Consider the following 21,590-nt stretch of genomic DNA (forward strand, 5'->3'; position numbering starts at 1 on the left):
AGAGAGAGAGAGAGAGAGAGAGAGAGAGAGAGAGAGAGAGAGAGAGAGAGAGATCATAGCACATCAATCACTGCGAAACTAGGCACATCCTCTACCACTGAGGCCAGACAAGGCAGCCCAGTTAGGGAAATGGACAATAGGCATGCAATTTATTCAGGGACAATCTCCACTCCATTTGTTGGGAGGCCCATGTGAAGACCAAACTGCATATCTGCTACATGTGTGAAAGAGGCCTAGGTCCAGCCCATGCTCACTCTCTGGTTGGTGGTTCAGTCTCCAGGAACCCTCCAAGGGAACAGGTTAGTAGACTGTTGGTTTTCCTGTGTAGTCCCTGTCCTCTTCTAGTTTTTCAATTCTTCCAAATCTTTCACAAGATTCCAAACTCCATCTAATTTTTGACTGTGGGTGTTTGCCTCTGTTTCCACTGGCTACTGGATAGAACTTCTCAGAGGACAGTTATGCTAGGGTCCTGTCTGCAAGCATAGCAGAGCATCATTAGTAGTGTCAGGGATTAGTTCCTGCCCATGGGATGGGTCTCAATTTGGGCCAGTTATTGATTGGCCATTCCCTCTGTCTCTGCTCTAACACTATCCCTGCGCATCCTGAAAGCAGGACACATTTTCAGTCTAAGGTTTTGTTTCTGTTGTCTTTATCACTTTTCAGGAAGTCCTGCCTGGCTACAGGAAGTGGCCACTTTAGGATCCATATCTGCCCAGACCCCCTGCTGATTTCCATTATCTCCAGCCTCCTCTCCCTACATCAGATACTTCTTATCCTGCTCCCCTCCCATGTCCCCTCCCCCATCCAGTTCCCTCCCTCAATATAACTCCAATATCTATTTCATTTCCCCTTCTGAGAAAGATTCAACCATCCTGGTTATTTGGCTTCTTGGGGTTTGTGGATTCTAGTGTGGTTATCCTATCCTTTATGGCTAATAGCCACTCATAAGTGAGTACATGCCTTGCATGTAATTTTGGGTCTGGATTACCTCACTCAGATTAATGCTTTCTAGTTCCATCCATTTGCATGAATTCGTGATGTCCTCTTTTTTAATAGCTGAGTATTCATTGTGTAAATGAACAACATTTTCTATATCCATTCTTTAATTGAGGGACATCTGGGTTGTTTTCAGTTTCTGNNTATTACAAATAAAGCTGCTATGAACATAGTTGAGCAAATGTCCTTGTGGGATGCAAGAGCATCTTTTGAGTGTATACCCAGGAGTGGTATAGCTATGTCTTGAGGTAGCACTATTCCCAATTTTCTGAGAAACTGCCAAATTGATTTCCTGAGTGATTGTATAAGTTTGCACTCCCACCAGCAATGAAGGAGTGTTCCACATCCTTGCCAGCATGTGCTGTCACTTGAATCTTTCATTTCAACCATTCTGATGGGTAGAATCACAGAGTTGTTTTGATTTGCATTTCTCTGATGACCAAGGATGCTGTATATTTCTTTAAGTGCTTCTTGGCCATTTCAAATTCCTCTGTTGAGAATTCTCTGTTTAGCTCTGTACCCCATTTTTGATTTGGGTTGTTTGAATTGTTAGTGTCTTAACTTCTTGAGTTATTTATCTATTTTTTGATATTAGCCCTCTGTCAGATGTAGGGTTAGTAAAGACTTTTGCCAATCTGTTGGTTGTCATTTTGGCCAATTGATGGTGTCCTTTGACTTACAGAAGATTTTCAGTTTCATGAGTTCACATTTATCAATTGTTGATCTTAGTGTCTGAGCCATTGGTGTTCAGGAAGTTGTCTCCTGAACCAATGAGTTCAAGCTGTTACCCATTTTGTATTATATTAGTATATCCAGTTTATTTTGAGGTCCTTGATCCACTTGGATTTAAGCAGGGTGATAAATGTGGATCCATTTGCCTCATCTACATGCAGACATCCAGTTAGACCAGCATTATTTGTTGAAAATGTTCACCCTTTTCTATTGTATAGTTTTGGCTTCTTTATCAAAAATCAAGTGCTCAAAGGTTTATAGGTTACTTCTGGGACTTCAATTTGATTCCACTGATCAACCTATATTTTGTTTCTATGTCAATATTATGCAGTCTTTGCTATTATTGTTCTGTACTACAGCTTGAAGTCAGGGATGGTGATGCATCCAGAAGTTCTTTTATTGTACAAACTGTTTTAGCTATCCTAGACTTTTAGTATTTCCTTATGAAGTTGAGAATTATTCTTTCAAGTTCCATGAAGAATTGTGTTGGATTTTGATGGAAGTTGGTTTGAATCTGAACCTGTAGCTTGCTTTTGGTAAGATAGCCATTTTCAAAATAGCATTTTTGATTTATGTGTGGAAAAATAACAAATAGGTCTTCAGAACTAAAGTCAATCCTCTGTCTAATTTATGGGAACATATGTAAGTATAGTTAATGTTTATATTCATATAAGTAATACTTTATAAACACATATATGTATATATATGTGTGTGTATATATGCATATATATATATATATATATATATATATATATATATATATATATAAACAGTTCACATGTAGAGGATACACTGAACCTGTCCTCTGAAATGGAAATTAACTCATTTTTTAAAGAAACAAAGAGGGGCTGGAGAAAAGGCTCAGTAAAGTAAAAACTTTACTCCCCTAAAGTAAAGGCAAAGATAAATCCTCACAAATAAATAACTAAATAAAAATAAAAAGACACAAATTGGGCAGTAAAAGTGGGGTGTTTGTTTTGTTTTAGTTTTGGTTTTGGTTTGGTTTAGTTGTTATTTTGTTTGTTTGTTTAAGTCTATACTAGGAATCAAACTTTGGAAGCTTTTCCAATGTTTTGAAACTGGCTTCTAAGGGGGGGAGGAGGGATGGCTAAATCAGGAGGGAAACAGAAATAAAGCAGAGGAAATGACATTTCAGAAAAAATGCAAATGCTGAAACCTAAGGGTACCCACCTGTCTGGCTTCCCTTAAAAACCACAGAAATCTGTGCTGTGCAACTGGGTTCTGTCTGATGTCCCTAGCTGAGAGGCCTGCGCCTGGCAAGAGCTGGGTCCACTGGCAGCCATCGTCGTCAACCAAGCTTCTCATGTTTTCCTGTACCCTGGGATAGCCAACAAGAACAGATGGAGGCTGCTCTAACATAAAAAACATTTGCTGGGAACCAGACACAGATGCGTGCCGGCCATGAAGTTGTGTGGAAAGTTTTATAATTTAAGAAATTAATCATAAAATAGAACCATTGCTGAATCAGGAAATGGAATTGCAAGGACAGAGGAGAGTTTTGATGCTGAGCAGACTCCATTTATGAAACCTTTTCACATTTTCAAACAATGAAATTTGTTTGCCTCAAACCTGTTTCTTTTTATGTTTGGTGAATGCATATCAACATACGAGTAGTGAATACATACTCTATATAATTAAATCTTAAGTGAACATATACTCTGTATAATTTAATCTTAGAGTCTAACTATAGGGATAAAGTTAACTATCTTTCACTTTCTCTCTCTTAATTAATCTTTTTCATGTTTTTGGATTTTATCCTTTTTTTTCACCTATTTGTAATTCTCATTTATGCTAACTATATAATAGAATGTTAATGAATCAATAAGATTAATTAATTAGATTCTTAGAACTACCTCAAAACATAACTCTCAGATCACTGCCACAGTGAATAGTCCCTATTGAATGTAAACATTCATACGGACATCAAAGTCCCGTCATAGGGCCCCAATATGACACTATGGGACCAATAACAGGGTCCGCATCACCTGGGATTGGATTTGATATCCCAGCTGTGAGTTAAAAATGATTGTGAAGTTTCTCCTACCATGACTCAGCAGCTTGTCTGGGTTATAGCTTGTTCTGTTGGTGCAGTCCCCGAGGTGTGCCTGGTACTATCTGAGGATGCTCAACGCATTCTAGTTCTTCAGATCATCCTACTGGAGATGCTGTTTTCTACACTTTGCAGGTGAATAAAGTCTGGAGAAGATGCAGGGCATGACTCTTCCTTGCCACGTATCTTTTATCAACCAGAAATCCGCACATGGATGTTGTTCAACTATTTGATCATGTTTCTTTGTTACCAGCAATATCTATACAAAATAATTATTATTTTCCTGTTAACGGACATCTATTTCTCTTAGCAAGATGGGTATTTGGAGGAAATCTTACCAAACATTTTCTAGTGTCAACACAGATTTCGGTTCAGATTTTAAAGCTTTCTCTGACGGTCTAGCCCTAAGTCCTGAGCTGCACAAGATCTCCTTTATGTCTTCACATACTGCCATATGGAAAATGGGGCGATATCATTGAAGAGGTTTCCTTTCCTATTTAAACAGCAGTTTGGCCTAGAACTTAAGTGTGCAATTGGTATCAGCTACTTGGTCTCCTGGGAGGTGGGGATTGATTTGGTTACACTCGATATGCATAATACCTGGCTGCTGCAAGCTTTGGATATTTAGGAAACTTATTTAAAAGAGGACTCTAGTCATATTTGCTTTTGTAAGCACTTATGTTTATTTGTGATGTAAGCAGTGGCCCCTTTGTTTCCCAGGGATACCAGAGCAACTCAACTGTTAATGTGTTGTTCTCTAATATTAACTTTTCTGTTAGCCTGTAAGGTTCGCCTGGGATACAAACTCCTGCAATGCTCCAAACACTTCTTGTTCAAGCATAGTTAACATTGAATGATTAGTCAAATTTCTGTTATCATTATAAAATATCATGTAAACTATAGTCTTATACAGTCATATTTAAGGACAATTTTCTTTAACAAAATTTTAAGTTATAGCATTTAGTCTTTGTATTTAAAACAACAATGAAAATAAACATATGCATCAAACTAGAAATCTAGATTTGATAGTCATAAGCATCAAGTAGATTTCAAGTAAATTTATGATTTAATTTCTCATTTTTAGAGATCAATTTTTATTTTTATCTTATTTTGATTTTCTTTTTTCTAAGAAGGGTCCCTCTGTGTAACCCTGTCTTGCCTGAAACTCCGTATGTTGACCAGGATCTGCCTGCTTTTGCCTCATGAGTGTTTAGATAATAAAATGCTGTAAATATTTTAGTTTCACAGTTCTATTTTATTCTGGGTACACTTAACTCTACCTCAGTTAATGCCGAAGGCAACTCTTCAGAAACTTAAAGATACAGCATTAACATTGTGGAGGATTTAGAAAACCAGACACGATGTAGAGCTTAAGGATTTGGGGGAAAACACACACACACACACACACACACACACACCAAAACAAAAACAAAACAAAAAAAATTTAAAAACCAGCAGATTGTAAAGAAACAAGAACTGAGGTTGATCTCAACCCAAAGACATCAGGACAGTCAGCAAGTTACTTTCTGATCATATCGTTTTTCTCTTCTGTGGTCCCTACTCTGGGGCCTTTAGCCAGAACCCCCAAAATACTCATTTTCAGTAAGTCAGTACCCAAAGATCACTATGCATAGCTGACTGCTATTGCAGTCATCTCTTAACAAGCATTTCAAAGGAAGGACCTTGATTCCACATTAGAAAACATCACAAAGGGGGAAAACACTATTGTACTTGATGAGTTTAACAGTATCTCAACTAATAAATTGGCTGTCATCCTTGTATTGCATAAAGATAAGGAGACGGGGACATGAAGATGCCCTTTTTAGCTTGCCAACTTGCAATTACTTGATGACAGAGCACAGTTTTGCCTTGACTGATGAAGAGCTGTAGGAAGAAACGGCTTTAAGTGGAAGGATTTTATTAGGTTTTGAAATGACATCTCTAACACTAGTGCTAAGGGAAAAATAAACAGAAACATCTTAAGGACGCAGCCCCACAGACTGCTTCCTGTGTCCTTGTTTTGCCTTGCTCTGCCATTTTAAGTGGAGAATGACTAAGACTCCATGCAGCCTTTCCTGCTTTGCACTTTGATCCAAAATAACACGTGGAATGAGAATAAGATACCTTTACAACTTCAGCGGACTGTCATAAATGCAGTTGTTGAACATTAAAACATGCAGTAACCTCACACTCTGAGGCAGAAGAGCACTGGACTGTGATAAAAAAGAAATGTACATTTTCTGGTTCTCTCGTAATCACTCAGACCCTCGGCAATCCTTGCTGAGTTGTATGGTGTTTCTGAGTCCCTCCCCTTTGCACTTAATGCATTCTTATCTCAAGGTATCAGATCGGTTTTACTGCCCCACAGCGGGTTAGATCACTGGTCCAGAAAATAAGGCCTCGTGTCTTTTCCCAGGGTCTGAGGTATTAGTTGAACCATCTCCATGCAGCTGGGTCTCCCTTGCCAGTGTTTCAGGCTGCAAAACTGTTGGAGGAAAAAAATTTCCATCTGACCCCTGAGGCAATTATTTTCAGGCCTGGAAACCTGAAATTTGTCCACACTTAGACCCGTTTTCAATTTAAATAGCTATAAATTACTAAAGCTTTGTTTGAAAAGTAACAATTTTGAAATCAATGAGGTCTTCTAACATGGCGGAAGTGTGCATAGTCCTAAAGGCAAAGCAGGGCTCCTTTTTCATGCTCTAATTTCTTCTTGGAGCTTGTTTTAGGTAAAAATTTACTTTTACCTAACTATGAAAAATAATATAAAACTGCCGTAGGACTGATACTTTGAGACCAGCAAGACATAAAGAATAAAACAATATTTTGTGGCACACTTTAAGGATAGTGCACACTTGTCTTAGAACACAAACAAATGCCGTACTTCATCTTGCTAGCGTGCAAATAAGAAAATCAAGATGCAAAGCTCACTGACAAATTCCCAGGGTAGTTTTAAAATGGACAAATCCGATGAGCTAGCTCTGTCTATGAAGATTCCAAAGGCATAGAAAGACAATCTTGACTGTAGCCCAGCTTGACAATTCTTACATCTCAGTATTTCTCCTCAGCTTCTTCCAAGGTTAGGTAGAGTTGGTGTGAGGTAGCAAAGCCTATCTGAGACAGAGGGAAGATGAAGTGTGGGTTCTTGCTGAGCAGCACAGCTCCTGTCTGCCCTGAGGTGAAACATTTGATGGAATGATACTTCTAAAGAAACTCCCTAATGTAAAAGGGCTTGTTGAGGATAGACACCTGAAGCACTCAGCTATCCAAGAAAGAAAACTCAACACTATGGTTCCCTCATCGTACTAGTGTTTGCTGTGTATGTCTGACATGTGTTGACGTATACATTCCTGACAAACAGATATTTTATGGCCTTCTCGCTTGAGAATCTCAGTTCCAAACAGGATAAATTTACAAAACATTTGTCAACTTCCAACAGTGAAACAAAAACATTTTATAGCAACATAGATCCCATATAACCTTTCTAAACTTCCTTAGCCATTTTTTTTAAGTAGACTGGCAACTTCATTTTATACTAATCAGGGTTTAGTATTTTATTAATTGTATGCAGCCACAGAATTTAAATCTAGTGTCACTGTTGTTATTACTTCATTTTATGGATGGCAAAATCATTGTTGGATGGAATTTATTGCAGTCATAAGTGAATCTAATATTCCAACTGCAGACACAGAAAAGAACCACTGAATTCTAATTTCTGTATTATATTCTTTGAACACATAGATATATTTCTACCTACTTCTGTATAGTTAGAAAACAAAATCCATGAAAGGCATTGCACTTCCATTCTGAGGGTGCTTAGGTATCTGTGGGAAGTAGATAAAGAAACAGATAATTTCCTGTTTGTTTGGAGAAGATGGGGTGAGAGAGAAATAGAGATGTCTTCAGAGTGGACAAAGAGAAGGCTGGTAAAACCATGGCATGTCAGGAGAACAATAACAAGGCACGGAGGCTGGCGTATCTGAAGAGGAATATAATATTTTACAATTTGTCCTACTTAATTCTAGAAAACATTGAGTATGGAAGTAAATTTCCACATGTAAAATTTGTAGAGATTGAAGTGGTATGCATAAGCAGTTAGTCATTATGGGAATGTGAAAAATATGACATATCCAAGGCAGCAAAGATTAAAGATAATGATTAAAATAATATGTCTGGTTTCTTTATACCCTTTCTAACACCCAGTGTGCCCTACTGTCTTCATGGTCTAAGGCAGAGGATAATTTTGTTAATTTTGTTAAGTGGGTAAGGCTGGAAGTACTGTTCACAGACTATGATTCTTTTCATATACTTACGATATGTTTCAAAGACTTATAATTATCAGGAAACTAAATGTTTTATTTTCTGGTGGTTAGATGATAATTTCAAAAGATAAATATTATTCACAACACTTATATCATGGAGATAATTATCATGGATTCAACTAAAATACCAAGTATTCTAAAAAATGTCATGTTTTAGAAAAATCATGATACAAGGTGATTCTTTACACACAAATGCCACATTCACATTTAGATGAAATGGTATGTATAAAAGAAGTGCCCCTAAGTGTCATTAGAGAAGAATGTGAGTGATGCCTTCAATCAACCAAGCAGTCATCAATTAATAAGCAATAGGAGGTGGGTGCATCTTTAGTCTTCAGAAAGTTTCACCTATTAAACTTACCTAAAGTCAGCCAATATTCTTTAAAATGTTTCATTCAGTAGCTATCAATTCTTAAACATGAAAAACAGACTCAGAACTTAGGATGGGATACGCTGTTCTCCAGGATACACACACACACACACACACACACACACACACACACACACATGCATTTATATATAAAGAACAGCATACCCTATGCTAATATATATCTACCCCCAAATATATATATATATATATATATATATATATATATATATATATATATACACACATATATATATATATATATATATATATATATATATATATATATATGCATATGCATTATAGTCCACCCTAAGCAGTGACCAAAAAAAAAAAAAAATTAGCCCACAGATCCTATTGTGTCCGGAGTATTTAGTACACTGCCCTCTCTGTATGGATTTCATTAGCATACTATTTAACACCTGTAAGAAGTTCTATCTTTCCTCTCTTTCTGTGATTTCAGTTAACACTGGTTAACAATAACATGGAGAGAGTACATGGAAAACTTGACAGATGAGTAACTGGAAAGGTTCAAATGGAGCAGGAGGAGCCTGGGTCATTGCCCTTCAGAGAGGCAGCATCTCCAAATACAGCATTTCCATGCAGTATGCCCTGTCTGTCCATCACTCACTAGTAATCTCAGCCAATGATAGAGGGGCATCTTAGACCTTGTGTTCAAGAACCACTTATTTTACTTCATAGTGGTTTCAAAACCACAAAATAGGAATGCTAGGTATTCAAGGAGATGCGTATTCTCTAAGTGGAAAGGAGAAAATTTACAGGTTTAGAAAGAAAAAGTAATCACATACAGTCATAAAATATTTTTATTGTGAAGTTGCCAAGAACTATTGTATCATAATATATTCTGACAGAGACATAGCTTCTATGCAGAATATTGTTGGAGCTGCCTTCTTTTATTACTGTGATTTCTTTTGTTCACATCTCACTTTGTCTGATGTGTAGATTAAGCTCTCTCATTGTAGTGCACAGGCAAAACAAAGCACAGAGTGCTTACTACGGCTTCACCTGTCCAGCAAGGGCATCGGCGGGAGCAAACACCCTGCCGATAAGGAGCTATGGCCGGATTTTATGTTTATGATCACATGGGCATTATCCCTGTAAGATTCACATGCCGGGTTTGTTACCTATGACTTGTACCACACTGTCTAGCTTTTACGTGAAGGTCTGTCTCTGAAATGATTTGAATGTCCTTACATCGCCCTGATTAATGTTTCCTTTCAAACTTCATATATGATCCGCTGTGTGCACCCTGTATCTTTGCAAGTGTCTTTCGGCAAGATGAAATGTTTTTAGATGATTAGGTAGTGAGAGAATCATGTTATCTCAGTCTCTTACACACACTACTGTACTCTCTCCAAACTGCAGACTCCGAAACTCGTCTGCAGTGGTCCTTTGTAAAACATCAAGGTTTTCACACTGAGAGCTTGTAAGACCTTTATATCGATGATTTGATTCCCCCATTGCATATGTATCACTCCAATGATTAGAAACAAAAGTCAATAAAATGAGTTTCACAGAAGCAACTTCATAACCATCATTTGAGTCCCAGGGAGATTATGAGAATATTACTCATCTTTGCTATCATAGCTGATGGGTACGAGGGAATGAAAACATTTCAGGATTACTGATGGATAGTCTGAAAGCAATGTGTCAGGATTTTGTCCCATCCTCGCATCCAATGAGCAAGAGAAACCGTTTCTAGTGTGTAGGAAAATACAACTGTCTTCCTTTCCATCCCCCTCTTCTACTTGTATTCAGTGAGCTTCTTTTTATAATATCTGTGCATTAATAGTTCTGACAAAGAGAAGACCAAAAATGATAGGAGCAGAAAATGGGAGTATTTTCTTAAGTGCTACATTTTCCTTTTAAAAAAAAGTAATTGCAGAAACAGCCTCAGAGGAGGTTTCAGACTTGCATTATTTGTCTTCACCTCCCCCACCCCCGGCTTCTGCAGCCCATTCAAAAGCAGAACCATCGTCAAAGGCATATTTTTCTTTTCAAAAAAAATCTTGGAATAATACTTGCTGTTTTGAACAGTTTAAAAATCACATTTCCATTAAAGAAGATCAAAAACACAAACACCTAGCACATTTTATTCTTGAATAAATCTGCTTTGTTTACCTTGCAAATTGTAACTTTTTTCCCACTGGATGCTTTTGACTTTCCCTTTAGTATATTAGACTTATGGAAACCCATAGTCAAGGAGATGTTAGCCTACACTAATGCAGTGTCAGCAGTGAGAAGGAGGAGGGCATTGTCTTCAGTATTGGATTATGGTCCCATGTGTCTTGTCAATCAATTATCTTGCAGGTGCAAGTGTGTATGTATAGACGATTGGATTATACATGCATTGTATTGAATTATTTCCTTCCCTGAAATAGTGAGAGGTCAAAGACATCTCCAGGTGGGAGCAAGAATATGTTCATATTATTCCTCTTCATACCCTGCCTTGCATAAAGCAGGATCTTGACATCAGTGATAATGAGCACACAGTAAGGAATCAGCTGTCATGTGCACACAGTAGGGACATCAGCTGTCATGTGTACACAGTAGGGACATCAGCTATCATGAGCACACAGTAGGGACATCAGCTGTGGTGTGTATAGGTGACCCAAATCTTCATTAACTGATTGAAGCCTTCTGTTTTCACTGTGGTTCTCCTTTCTTCCCCCTGGTGGAAAGGTCCTTCCTTCTTACCTCTTTATCTACATGTTTAGCTTGATGATCACCACAAAAATGCAATCCATGGAATGTGAAAAATTGAGGTGTCTGAGTGATGATGTTTTTACTAAGTTCTAAGTTCTTTAGTTTTTAAGTTCTAAGTTTTCTAAGTTGTAAGGACATTTCCAGTCCCACTGAGGGTAGAATGAACGGAACAGCTGCCTGAGGATAAAGGGATAGATAATGCCTTTTGTATTGCTCTGACCTTGACACACAAGGCCTGCTTCATGCAGAATCACATAATGGTGATGGTCGTTTTAGTGTTCCAATTTACAGAGGAATACTTAGCAGTCATGACCAGAGGTAAGACGGGTCCAAGAGGAAAGCTATCGTTCAAATTCTGTGCCTTTCAAGTTGTTATAATCAATTTTGAGCCTAGTCAATAGTATCTCAATTTTAAAGTCATTTTCCTTATCTTTGGTGATTACATTTGAAAATAGAATACAAAATAAAACAGTATTTCAGAGTATCCATGACCTATAAAAGCAGTAAAATTCACTTTTATTACCAATTGAACCATTGTAGTCGTGTGGTTTGTAGCCCCAAATCTGCCATCAGTATGGTTCTTGAGACCCTAGGACTTAGAGATTTAGATGCTTACATGTTCCTTATTTAGAAACATTATGTTTGATTTATTATTATTTCTCAACAAGGCAAAAAACCACTATCCTTGAAGTCAGACAAGAAAACTATGTCAACCTGATTCTGCCTCTATGCTGGTCTCATTTTAATCATCCTAGGTGGGCTTTCCTAGTAAAACAAAGAGATGGCAGCAAGCATCTTCTTATCATGACAGTAATGAAAATGTCCCAGTCAAGAAACAGGAACTGAAACACATGATACATTCCAGCCTTTGAATTATTGGTATAAATCATGCCGATCCAATCCCTGTTATAACCCAATGACAAATAAATGATTGACTAGCCAATAACAACAGGAATACAGTACCCAAGAAACACCAAGAAAGGATATTTCAGAGGCAGTCATCTGGCTTTTGCTTCTGTGGTTATTGATAAGCTGGGTTGCACCAGGTAAAACCCCAATGATCCTTGCAGTTACTGTTGGAAAAAAAAAAAAGAAAACAGGTGGAGGATTCCTCGTACTCTTTTGGCCTTCATGTCTTAGCTGGTCTTCTGGGCCTTTGCAATTAGTCGATTACAAAGAGAAGAGTCTCCAAGCACCAACCAATTCATAACGACCAGCAATATATGCCCACAGCTGCATCCCCTGGAACTGAGGAGTTAGATGGAGAGAGAGAGGATGCATGCAGAGTTAAGTACAAAGGGAACAGTGGGATTCCCCTTCTTCTGGAATTTGACAACCTCAGAAAGGAAACAAGAAAGGCTTCAGCTCTCCCTCAAAGGCCTGTAAATTATAGCCGTGTGGTTATTATCCAATTGGCGACATCCCTGTCTATCTGAATAGCCTCCATTCATCAGAGCACTCCAATCTATCCATTGTAAGATAGGTTTGCTCTCTTGGCTGGTGAAAGAACCACTCCTTTACTTCGCCTATTTTTCTGCAAGTTAATAAAAAGGAAAGATCATTTCTGCTCCTTTCTCCACAGCCAACTGAAGTACCCAGTTAATCTCTAAAGTACACAGTTATCTTAAACGTTGCATCACCATGAATAAAAAGTAAAAATCTGCATTATACATCATCCTGCACAGTTCTCAATTCACATTTATTCTGCTTTGACCCCACCCATGTGTTTTGGGGATGGGGGTGGGTCATTGACTTCAAGTTTGAAGTAGCTCTGAAGTGTAATGTGCCTCTTCTTTTCCTCTGCTCTGGCAGCATCTTCAATCAGATATGGATAGGTTTCTACATAGAACTTCACTAAGGATTCTTATGACTCAAAACCAGCTTGCATACTCAGATTTGATCTTAATTTTCTACTCCATAGGATCTGTTGAAGGCCATTCCTGACCTAGTTCCGTATGCTTAGCAAGTCTTTGCCCGGGCTTGGTGCCACCTTCTCGTACTTCATGTTCAATAATATAATTCTTCTTAGTTTTTGCTTAGTTTTAGATATTTATGAAAACTCTTTTCCCTGGTTAGGTGTATTGTCGAGATAACTTTTCTTCATCCAAACAGCTAACTATAGTGTAATATCTGGTTCGGCTTACTCTCTCTTTGAGATCTCTGCAAATAACTTAAATCCTGATATCCAGAACTTGACCTAAGGAAGCCATATCCTTAAATATAATGAGTTAATGTAGAGATAAATTCAACATAGAGTCACTGCAAGTAAATGTAAGTTGATGAGATTATTAAAAACAAAAGAATCAGATTAAAAATATGCATTCATGTTATTATGTGTGTGTATAGTTTATATATGCAGATATATGTATTATGTGTGTGCATGTTTACCTGTATGTGGACATATGTCCATGTGAGTGCAGGTACTCGTGGATGCCAGAGGAGGGTATCAGATCCCTCTGGAGCTGAAGAAACAGATGGCTGTGAGCAGTTTAATGTGAGTTCTCGGGACAGAACTGAGACTCTCTTCAAGACAGTGTGCTCCCTTAACCGCTAAGCCTCGTTCCAGCCCGAGAACCAGCTTTTGTTTTTCTATAGTCTTCTTATCTAAAGGAAATTTGTCTTCAAAGGTTAACTATAAAGCTAGACACTGCAATGTTTAAGGGTATTTAAATAATTCATATTTATATATTAATTCTAAAAATAATTTACCACCCACTATCTGGAGGTTACTTTCAGATTAATGGTGTCTTATTGAGTGAGACTTGAGTAGGAACTTCAGGGAGTTTGCCTATATGATATATCCCGTTTGTGAGACTCAGACATAGCAAATGTGTTTAATTTCCTCGTTCTTGATAAAAAAAAGCTATGAGGCCAAATGTCCCAAACTATGCTTAAAGAACAATCCAAACTCAGTATCAACTTTTTTGTATCAATATGTTTTGCAATATTAATAAAGACATGTTGCAACTAAATAGCACATTGATATGTTAATTTATTTTCAAAACCACTCATTTAGGCAGTGTAACGTGGCTCAGTTGCATAAATCTGGTACTTCAGGTCTAGTCAACCCTTTCCCTGTGCTTCTCTGCATATTATTTTTGTAGCAGTAGCCCACATGGGATTCTAGCCTCATCATTTTCTATATCACCAATAACTGATCTGAAAACACAATTTATTTTATAGTTTAATATAAACTTCCCCCAATATTCAGTGACAGGATTCAAATTTAGAGATATAAATGAAAACTTTTATTTTAATAAAAACTCAATTATCTGCTTGTGAGGGAAGTTACCTTCAGAATGTGAACTCTGACAGGAGGGCACAGATCCTGACTTTTTGATTAATTTTTACTGATTTCCCAATATAGACATTCACATTTGGGACCTGGAAGACTCCATAAATATTTCAGTAACTAAATGATTGACTCAAACCCAGTGTGGGAGAAATATTTTTCTTTAACCCAATTTAGGCGCTTTGCGTGCAGTTTATGGGCTACTCTCATTTAATTTTCATAGAGTAGTTTTGCTATGTTGTATGTAGGCATGTGTGCATGCATGTATGTGTGTGTGTGTGTATCTGTGTGTCTGTGTGTGTCTACACAAATTTAAGTGCACATGTATGTGTGCATGTGCATGTGTGCATGTATGTTTATGTGTGTACATATGTGTATGCATGTCTTCCTTCTATTATGTGGGTACAGAGATGTACATATTTCTGCTTTCTGAGAATGTATATATTTGCATAATAATATATAATGATTAGATAAATGTAGGCAGCAAAACTTTAGCTTATGCTCTGGCACAGTGAAAGGCTCTTCTACATGCAGGCATTGCAGTTAAAGAGAGAAGTACAGTCACAATCTTATACCCAGAAAGCAAATTTCCAACTTGAAACTTAACTGGGTGTAACATTTGAATATTATCCCTCCCTACTATATGGTGGATAAAGCTCTGCCAGGGTATACAGTCTATAAAACAATACTATTCTTCTCAAAAGCCAACCAAATTTCTCGATACTATGTTCCAGTTGCCAATCATCTTAGAATCTCATATACCGCATTTTCCTGTGAGGATTCCTGAGGATTATGTACCTCAGGAAACATGAGTAGAGCTACTCCAGATATTGGGGGAACATAACAGGTAATACTGTGATTAAAGGCAATTTTAAATGTGTTCTCAGTTTTCTAACCCCTCAGTCTCCAGAAAACTTCTATTGTCACCTTGTCCCAAGTTTACTTTTAATATTATTCCATTCAAAGGAGATTCTATTTCACAGACAACAGAGAAAACGGACACACACAAACAAACAAGTAGTATGATCTTCAACATTGTAAGAGGAGTAATCATTGTAATTTAAAACCCTTTCTTCCAATCTTCATTTCTACTGAGATGCTGCAGAATGGCTCTAAGCCTTCTCTAACTCCCTGGTAGCTCTTTTAAGTAGTTTGTAAACACAATAGCTATACCAAAACCCAATCCTCAGTCCTGAGCCCTATTTCTTACCTATTTCATATGATGGATTATTCAGTGAAAAACTCATTCTCTTGAAAAAAAAATGCTGTTTCTCAACAATTTTGTTGTCCATAAGGATTATGCTTGTCTGAGAAGCTATTGCACAAGTCCATCCACTCTCTCAGGTTCTGTAGTAATTTTCATTGTTCACTTTGATAATCCTGAGGGAGTCCATACAGAGTCATAAAGCTAGTCCCTCTTACTATTATTGTCACCTTGTAATGTAGTGCTTCTGATAGGCAATTCAGTTAAATCTTAAATGTGATGTATTTAGCAATCATAGTTATTAAATATCGATTAAAAGAAAATGAAGTTTCCTACTCAGAGCAAGAAGTGATTCAAGAATACTTTAACATTAGCATGGACTTAAGGGCAGTTCCACACACATGAAGTTGCAGGCAGGTGTGGCTGAGAGCACTATGAATTATATCCATTCCTTTGGAATCACAGCAAAACAGAAAGTCATGTATTCAGCTCCCAAGAAGAGTTGAAAACCAGCATGGCAAGATGGGGAGACTTAAGCGCCAGAAGTGAGAGCGACTAAAGGCTGAAGAGTAGAGATTATTATTGCTTCCTTACCCTCTCTCTGCAGCCATGCTTGCTACTCATGTGGTTTTATTCTCTACTTATCTTGAATTTTCCATGTAACTGTAGGGTTTTTTGTTTTCTTGGAGTTGAAAATACTAAAATTGAATCTCATTTTCATGAATAATTTCCAATAGTCAAACATTTTTGCCTTCTGCATTCTGTAGACAACATTAGAAAATTCCATCCTTAACAATTATTGTCAACTACTTATGATCAAAGCCATTGTATAATCACACTTTGAAAGAAGATTATGGTGAAAATGCTGTTGGAATTATCAATCATAGAGATGGAATACAGCATGTTCTTTTAAATTAGAATTAGTAAATATCTTGAGATAGTAATGGTTGTGCTTCTTTTTGAGTAATTTTGTATTTTTAGTACAAAGTCAAGGGCTGTTAGTAGCAAGGAAATAGGGCCAGTTATTAAAACTTCACAGTCAATCTTAGACAGGCACAGCTGAAGTTTAGCTTTCATTAGAATGGAGGCCAGCATTCTTTATCTCTTAGACAACTTTGGCAATTACAAAAACATGACATCCTACGGACTCATTCCTCTGCATCCTTTAGCAAGCACACACTCAGGGCTCCTGCAGTGAAGAGCTCAGCAAACAGAACCACTGATCTGATTTTCTAGTTGTACCATTGAGGTACCATTGGTAGCCTTGGTGCCACTACGACCTGATGCATTCCCTCATCGATGTGATACACAGCGTTTCTGCATTATGTGTATTTGCTTACTGTGTTACAGGTACAGTGTACAAAAGATGGTTAGGATATAAGAGTAATAACCACCATTCTTTTCACTCTAGAAAAGTAAAAACAATGTAGATGTGTTAGGTTCAAGCCATTTGGTGTGGGGCAAGTGGATTGTGCCACAGACAGAACTGGTAAGGCTAAGCAGGCCTGAACACCAGGGAATCTCAGAGTTGAGAATGAGGCCAAGCTCTACTTGTTCTGGAACAAGTAACCGTGACACCCCACTGAGAGGGCCTTGGCAATCAGTTACATAGGGACAACACCCGAAGTCCTTACTCATGCACTTAGAGCATCCCTAACATCTCAGCATAAAATGGGAAGCATTTACCTGTGTGTGGATCCCACCCTACTCCCAAAATGTGTATAAAGTCCCTATCCACATGGAATATAGAGTGCATGAACCAAGAGTCATCTGTGAGTGGATGTTTTATTGAGTTGCAACACACGAGGGCAGAGTTTTCTCTCCCGGAAGCATTCATTGCTGGACCTTGGATCCACCCAGCAGGCCCGGCTTGTGCCCTTGATTATGGCCACTTGTCTGGAGGCTCCAGCTGTGGTTCCTGGCTGCTTGCTGTTCACCGAAGCCACTGCTGCAGCTGGCATTGGCGCTGCAGGTAACAAGAGAGAACCTGGCTACCGGCACTTTAGGGTCTTCCCTTCAGAGAGCTGTAACACTTTGATGGATACAGTCAGACCAGAGGCCCAAGGAACCTTTCATTCTTGACAGACCAAAGAGTCCTCGGATTTATCTGTTCTGGTTCTGCAGAGAACAACACCTGGAAACGCCTGGAAACCCCTATCACAGACTGAGTTCTGCCTCCCCTGAGCAGCCGTAACACCCCAAGCAGCATGGTAGCCAGGCAGTCAGGCAAAGTTAGCATGGATCTCGCTGCAAGATGGGCCATTTTTATTTTATCCATATCAGTTTCAGCCCATTCTGAGGTGGGACGTTTCTAAACCATGTTAGGTAGAAGACAGACACTATGAGATCCTGAGGACAGTAGTTCTTCTAACTGCTCAGACATTCTATGTGGACTAGCAACTACCATTACTTGGTTATCTCAAGCAAGCATAGAGCAACAATATCAAATTCAATAACACACTTCTGATTTTTTGAAGGACATTTACGTTTTTACTAATATATACCAACTACAAACAATAATTAGGTTTCATTATGACATTTTTCTCAATGTATGCCATGTATTTTACCATGTTCAACTCCATTATATTTTCTTATTTTTGTTTTTGGGAACTCCATGTGTGAGCATTGCATCAATATCACTTGTCCCTTTGTAACTCTTCTTGAGTCCCCACCTCGACTCTCACCCAAATTTATTTCTAGTTAATGTCCTGTCACATATGTGTAACAATAATAATAATATATGTGATTGCATTTATATGCATGTTATGTATTATATGTATGTAACCATTGTGTGTGAGTGTGATTGTAAGAGCCATAAGATTAGGATGTCTGCTACTAGTGAATGTTCTCTAGACACTACAGAGAAACTGCACCTACAAAACCTCAACAGTATGATTCAGAACAAGACATACATAATGACATCAGCAGTTGACACATCAAGGAAGATTAGGAAAATCACGCAAAGTTCCACCTCTAAGTGAGAAGCCACACATGGCCCATGGCTGCTGAGAGGAGATAATCAGTTCTCCTCAAGAATGAGCTCTCACCAAGTAAACATTCCTCGACATACACAGATGAGCAATGCAGAATGGACTCATGTCCACCTTTGATTAAAATGTACAGGTAAATATATACACCAGACTAAAGTTCAAAAAGTATTAGTTTCAGAGGATAATTGACATTATTTCATAAATTCTCCATGCTAAATATAAAAACTTTTCATGAGCTTAATCTTGAAAACTAATAGCCCGGGACACTACTATACTACAACCGCTGTTAGCATTATTAGATTATGATATTGCCATTTTGTATATTCAGGGGCTGACATGCCATATTTGGTGATGGGATGGCAGCCATCTGGGAGAACATAGGTGAGAGGCCATCAATTAGAATGAGGACTCCTGTGGCCATGGTGCTCATGAACTCACAGAAGCTTGGTTGACTACTTAAGAGTCTTCACAAGACCAGACTCATCGACATTCAGTTGTGAACAAAGGGAAGGTGACTTGGGGTCCAGCTCTCCCTTAGGAAGCTGCTGGCAGATGAAGGCTAATGAGGGAAGGCCAGCCACCATCTTCAGGGGTGTCATGACGGGGAAGTTGTTCCTCAGTGAACTCCAGGGACTGCTCCACACTTTCTTGTATTTGTTGGTGTGAAATCACTAACCACATGCAATATTGTTATGAGGAAGCAAGCGAGTAGAAGAGCACTAATGTGAGATTTGCTTTTGAAACATTTGCAGATGTAGACGAGTGCAGCGAGCCTTCTGTCTGCGGTGATCATGCTGTGTGTGAAAACGTGAACGGGGGCTTCAGCTGCTTCTGCAGGGAAGGCTATCAGACCTCCACGGGGAAGTCACAGTTCACACCTAATGACGGCTCTTACTGCCAAGGTAACTTATAGCCTTCAATCTTAAACTGGATGAAATATTTATGACACGTTTGTGGCATATCAATGAGGCATACTCCCAATGATAAACAAGCCAAGGTTGAAGAAAGTAAAGGTCACAAAGGAAATCAAGAACCAGGCAAGGAAATTGATAGAAAGGGGATGTGTATGGGAAGAGGGCAGGAGTGGGTTCAGATGGGTGGATGAGGAATCAGGATGGGCTATGAGCGTGTATGCCATCATCAAAGAACAGGCTCTGGTGCTGCACAATGTCCTCTGGACATGACATGGCTGCTGCATATACAAACTCATAGCAGCTCTGGTTTCCTACACAAGATCACTGCAAAAATAAGCTAGTTTAAAATTCTACCATGGATCACAGAGGGTCTCCAGGACTAACTTCTGTGGAAGAAGCTATTGGTAGTTGATGGCTGCTGGAGGTGAAGAGTGACTTTTGTTTAGAAGGAAAACCTTCTAAGAAGAAAGCCCTGCTAAGTTTCTCAAGTCCCAGTGGGATGGCCCACATCTATACAGACAAGTATAGCAGGACCAATTGAACACATAGGCTAACATATATAAAAAGAAGGGTAGAGGGAGAGAGGAGAGACTGAGGCTCGGGGAGAGAAACATAAAGGAGAGTCTTGATGAGAAGTGGAGTGGAATGGATATGATCAAAGTATAAATCTATAAATTTTTCTAAGAATGAATATCCAAAAGAAAAGAAAAGAAAAGAAAAGAAAAGAAAAGAAAAGAAAAGAAAAGAAAAGAAGAGAAAAGAAAAGAAAAGAAACTCAAGCCAGTATTGAGGAGACATAGGAAGAAAATGTGATCGTAGGCATAATCACCAAGTGGGTTTAAAATCCCCTGTGCCACAGGATGGAGAGAGTTGAGTTTTCAGAGGAATGGTCTTACATTTCTTGCAGGTTGGTTTTAGATAAAGCTCATGATAATGTTGCACATTTAAGGAAATCAATTTCTTGTAGAACGGACACCTCTAACATGACAAAATGCTGATAGAGAAAGAATGTGTTAACTGCCCACCCATGAAATAATTTGAACTGTCCGTGGTGTTTAATGGGTCTGCACACAGCCCTATTTGGGCCGCTTTCCCATTTGAGTGCAATATGTGCTTCTAAAGCAGCATTGGAAGAGGATGGGGCTCCTTGGTGACATTCATGGCTGCATGACTGCAATCACTGAATTTGGAAGAGTCTAGCTGAAAGACAGTCATGCATTCAAGTGTTATATAATGAGCTCCAACCAGCACTGTGGGAAGTTTGTCTCATCACAAGAGTAAAAAACGACTCTATGGCTTGAACCCCACATCCCCACCTGATTGGCTTTATCTTCTCTCTTACCTTATTTCTTCTTCCTTCTATGTCGCTTGGAATTCACCAATTGGTGGTTCCTTTGATCCAAGAGTCAAGACTCTGTAGCTTTTTCCATTATTAGTCAGTATAGGATTAATCTGTGTAAAATGATAGTTTCTGAGCCTACAAGTAAAGTAAATGAGGAGAGTGTTCTTTTAGAGGCTGTGCACTTGATAATACACATCATAGATATGTAGACATCATCCGGAAAAGGATTTTCTAGCCTTTCACCCTGGTAATGTTCTTTATAATCTAGTACCACCACCTCTCTAGCTGATGTAAAGGTCTTCAAGAACAGAGCACAGGCTCTTTACTGACTTTCTTTTCTGTGCTTTGAGTTACACATTTTCCTGTGCCTTTGTTGTATTTTTAAATGAAAAATTGGGAACAGCTGAATTTAAGACAACAGCCTGATGACATTTTAAATTAGACTTTAATAGCCCGCTTCCTTTTTATTCTGGTAAATGGTACCATGCCATTTTGTTATTTTAATAATCAAATTGTAAATTAAAATTGCAGGTTCATTCATTAATCTAATAGAAAGTGTTTCTAAGATGCCAGAACTGGGCTCAACACACACACACACACACACACACACGCATCTTTGTATTAATTTAAGGT

The 21,590-nt window shown here is 38.4% G+C and overlaps 1 protein-coding gene across 2 annotated transcripts in view; it reads left to right on the top strand.

Annotated features, from left to right (window-relative positions):
- Adgrl4 (adhesion G protein-coupled receptor L4) overlaps positions 1-21,590 on the top strand; it is a 99,440-nt gene that overhangs the window by 28,676 nt on the left and 49,174 nt on the right. For both annotated transcript variants that reach the window (XM_029537833.1, XM_021196452.2), the window contains exon 3: positions 19,454-19,603. In XM_029537833.1, coding sequence (XP_029393693.1) covers positions 19,454-19,603 — 150 coding nt within the window. The remainder of the gene's footprint in view (positions 1-19,453; positions 19,604-21,590) is intronic.

The sequence above is a fragment of the Mus pahari genome, chromosome 4 (genome assembly GCF_900095145.1).
Source record: "Mus pahari chromosome 4, PAHARI_EIJ_v1.1, whole genome shotgun sequence".
In the NCBI taxonomy this organism is placed as follows: Eukaryota; Metazoa; Chordata; class Mammalia; order Rodentia; family Muridae; genus Mus; species Mus pahari.